Source organism: Bison bison, unplaced genomic scaffold (genome assembly GCF_000754665.1).
Source record: "Bison bison bison isolate TAMUID 2011002044 unplaced genomic scaffold, Bison_UMD1.0 scf7180017864383, whole genome shotgun sequence".
NCBI lineage: Eukaryota > Metazoa > Chordata > Mammalia > Artiodactyla > Bovidae > Bison > Bison bison.
Genome location: NW_011494955.1, coordinates 5,546,396 through 5,550,453, shown reverse-complemented (window position 1 = coordinate 5,550,453; position 4,058 = coordinate 5,546,396). Strand labels below are relative to the sequence as shown.

The 4,058-nt window shown below is 52.2% G+C and overlaps 1 protein-coding gene across 1 annotated transcript in view; it reads left to right on the top strand.

Annotated features, from left to right (window-relative positions):
• Positions 1–3,221: 3,221 nt before the first annotated feature.
• The window catches only part of FIGNL2 (fidgetin-like 2), a 5,983-nt gene continuing 5,146 nt past the window's right edge, over positions 3,222–4,058 (top strand). The window contains exon 1 of the mRNA XM_010858077.1: positions 3,222–4,039. Coding sequence (XP_010856379.1) covers positions 3,570–4,039 — 470 coding nt within the window. The 5' untranslated portion in view covers positions 3,222–3,569. The remainder of the gene's footprint in view (positions 4,040–4,058) is intronic.

The window sequence follows — 4,058 nt, the reverse complement described above, 5'->3', positions numbered from 1 at the left end:
TTCCCTCAAGTCCCTGGGGCGTGTCTTAATGTCTAGCTCAGCTGATACAGGGACTGGAGTATGCCCTATGAACCTGGGGAGGAGGTGGGGTGCCTCTTCAGGGAAGATCCCTCCTGCTCCCGTGGGAAGCAGACAACAGAAAGGCCCCCACATCTCTGTGAGGAGAGGGCTGTAATTGGCCTGAGGGCTGGGACAGGGAGATAGCATGCTCTGGCTGCTCTCACTGCAGATAGTATCATGCAGGTAGATGGTGATGCTTCGGAGAAGAATGGAGGAGGAGGACAAGAGAGATGGGCTGGTAGTCAGTGGAGGGCTTAGGGTCAAGGAAGTTTTTTTGAAGCTGGGAAAAAATTAAGCTTGCTGTGGGGGCAGAGCCAGGGCATGGTGGTGGGGAAGGACAGTCAATTAATGGAGCAAGGTCCCAGCCTAGGCTGGAGAGGTTGAGCTGAGCTTGAGAGACCTCTCAGGCCTCCTAGTCTCTAAAATGGATGCAGATATAGATAAATGTGAAAACAGAAGGCCCGAGGTGATGGAGACGTGCCCCCAGCTACAATGGAAGGGAACTGCCTGGGAGCAGGCCTGTGTCTGAGCAGATTGAGGGTAGAGATCAAGTGGGTAGGATGAGCTGCAGGGGCTGGGAAACCTCAGAACCGGCTGAGTGCAGAGCAGATGAGATAGACCGGTGTGGAACTGGCAGGACAGGTTTAGAGGGCCAGAGGTAGTGGGTTTCTGGAGTCCACAAGGGCTGAGGTGGGAGAGATTCAGTGTAGACCACGGTCTGGAGAGTGCAGACCTGAGTGAAGACCACTGCCAGCCAGGGCAGGAGCTGGTGAGAGGGGCTGGGAAGATACCCCATGATGCCAGTGAGGACGAGCAGCAGATCTGGCAGGTGGTGAAGGAAATGCATGTGAACAAGCCCAGACCCAGAATCTTCTTTGCTGTGTCTGTGTCTGTCCTGGGAGGGACCACCTTTCCTTCCAGCATGCCCAGTTAACAAGTTCAGGGAGAGTGCTCTCTCTTTTCTCTATGTTAAGGAGCCAAAGCATACATAATAATGAACAAAACAACAACAACAACATAAAACAGGTTTTGGGCCCATGTCGTAGCACAATCTGTACAATTCTGATGTTACCACATATGACCCTGCAACAGGAACCACTTGAAATTTCTGATGTCCCAGGAAATTATCTCCTTTGACATCAGGTAAAGCCTCCATTCTTTGGAGGCCCCTCAGCAGGAGCTGCGCACATGCCTTCCTAACACCTCCCCCTCAGTTCTGCTGTCTCTGCTCGCTCTCTTGCCACTGGTGGCCAGGAGCACCTCTCAGATGGAGGTGAAACAACTCTTAAGAATTCCCCTTTTGGGACATCCCTGGTGGTCCAGTGGTTAAGACTGGGCGCTTCCAATGCAAGGGATGTGGGCTGGATCCCTGATTGGGCAACTAAGATCCCACATGCTGTGCAGTGCAGCCAAAACAAAAGACCTCTTTTAAAGCTCTACTGTCTATGGCTCACGCCTTCCCTAGGGCGTGGGGATGAGGGTAAACGGTTTTATTTTCAAAGATTGACGTCAGGTCAGTCGTAAGAGGTGGTGCAGTCAAGCTACTACAAGTAAGGGCAATTGCCTGAGAAGCAATCTGATAATTTTCAAACTCTTCTTGTACCACTGCCCCCACATATACCCACTGCCAGGGTTCTGGTGACCCAGCAGTTCTTGGTACTCCCCCGAGGCTTGCAGTGTATGGTTATATAGGTTATGCCCTGCACATAAGTCCTACTTCTCAAGGGGCACAGGTATCATCATAGACACAGATTTGTTTTGACTATCACAGTTTCTCAGAAGGTGGCAGTAAGGCATCTTGAGGTGGGGAAGAGGACATATGAGCTATTCTAGCCCTAGCTTCCTCAATGCACTGTGCTCCGAGTCTTTGAATTGCTGGAATCCTCTAGCCTGTCAGGTCAACTTGGCCTCTCACCCTTTAAGTTCCAGTAAAGACACCCCTCCCTGGCGAGGCCATCTCGACTAGGCACAATACGTTCCCCCGAGCCCTAGAACTCTGGACACACACCTCTGGTTTTCCACCTCATAAAGGATGTCATCTCTTCTGGCTGAAACATCATATTCACTTTTCAATCTGCTCTCATGCCTAGCACAGCTTTTAGTATGTGCTCAGTAAAATTCTGTTGAAGCAAGAATATTGACCTGTAAGCTTATCAAAATCTTAGGACTGAGAAATAATCATTAGCAAAAACTGTCTGGAATGTCATGTGCCCATTTAGTCTTTGAGCTGTTATTCTCAGATCAAGCAAACGAATTGGAGCCATACAGCTGGAGAGTGCCATTCCCCAGGCCTTGAATACCTTTTACCAGTTTGGCCCATGCCTGGACTGGTGCTGAGGGACAGTGTATGAAATAAATACTTCTGCAGTATTTATATCATGACCACCTAAGAGGCCATTTCCTGAGGTCCATGAAAAAAAGTTCTATGATCTCTATGCCAGGAATATTTTGCTTGTTTTGAGTATGATAGTGTGTTTTACTTTGCAGAATTATTTGGTTCCTGGGAAGCGCAGATAAACTTGTGACCAACTTTGTTTTGTAATATTCACTTTTATTTATTTGGCTGTGCTGGGTCTTAGTTGTGACACACAGGATCTTCATTGCCACAAATGGGATCTTTTGTTGAAGCATGCGATCTCTTAGGTGGGATATGTGAGACTTAGTTCCCTGACCAGGGACTGAACTCGGACCCCCTGCATTGCGAGTCTTAGCCACTGTACCAGTAGGGAAATCCCATTTCTACGATGGGCACTAACTTTGTCCCATCTTCTCCAGAAGACATTTATGTTTATTCGAAACAACCTTTTTGTATTGTGCTGAAACATTCTGGGAACGAGGCAGGTGGCAGCACCTGCTCTGGGTATGCAACCATCACGAGCAGAGTTGGGTCTGGAACCCAGGTGCTCTGACTCCATCAGGTAGATACAAGAAACCACGTGGAAAGGAAGTGATGCTTCTGGGTCAGCCTCTGGGGTTTCCCAGGGACAGTGAGACTCTGCCACAGACACCATCCTGCACTACAGTAGGTCTGAGAGGACCGTGTGTCCTCGAGTGCATGGCTGGAGGCACCAGGACAAAACAATAGTCACTGCCTAGGTGAGGTTGCTGCTGCTAAGTCGCTTCAGTCGTGTGGGACTCTGTGCGACCCCATAGACGGCAGCCCACCGGCTCCCCCATCCCTGGGATTCTCCAGGCAAGTACACTGGAATGGGTTGCCATTTCCTTCTCCACTAGGTGAGGTTAGGACCCAAAAAACCATCATTTTCAGATGCATCTTGGTTCTGAGTAAAGTATTTTCAGACAACTTTAATTGTGGGACAAGACAAATACGGTGATTTTGGTGCCTGAAGATGGCCCGGGTAGGGTGGAAAGCTGTGGGTGGATGCGGGAAAACCAGCCTGTCCCAAGCTATGGTTTAAGAAGGTCCGCCTGCGGCTGGCAGTCGGTGGGTCCTTAGAGGCTCTTCAGGATCTCACTAGCCGCTTCTCTTGCCTGCAGCTCTGTCGAAGATGCACTGGACACCGGAACACGCCCAGCCCCTCAACCAGTGGCCAGAGCAGCACCTGGACGTCTCCTCCACCACCCCGTCGCCGGCCCACAAGTTGGAGTTGCCCCCTGGGGGTCGCCAGCGCTGCCACTATGCTTGGGCACACGACGACATCTCTGCCCTCACTGCCTCCAACCTCCTCAAGCGCTACGCCGAGAAGTACTCGGGGGTCCTGGACTCGCCCTACGAGCGCCCCACCCTGGGCGGCTACGGCGACGCCGCCTTCCTCAACGGCGCCAAGGGGGACCCCGAACCCTGGCCGGGACCAGAGACTCCTTACCCCTTGGCCTCGCTCCACGAGGGCCTCCCGGGAACCAAGTCGGGCGGTGGGGGCGGCTCCGGGGGTCTCGGCGGTTCCCCGGTTTTAGCCGGAAACCTGCCTGAACCCCTCTACGCCGGCAACGCGTGCGGGGGCCCGTCGGCGGCGCAGGAGTACGCGGCGGGCTACGGA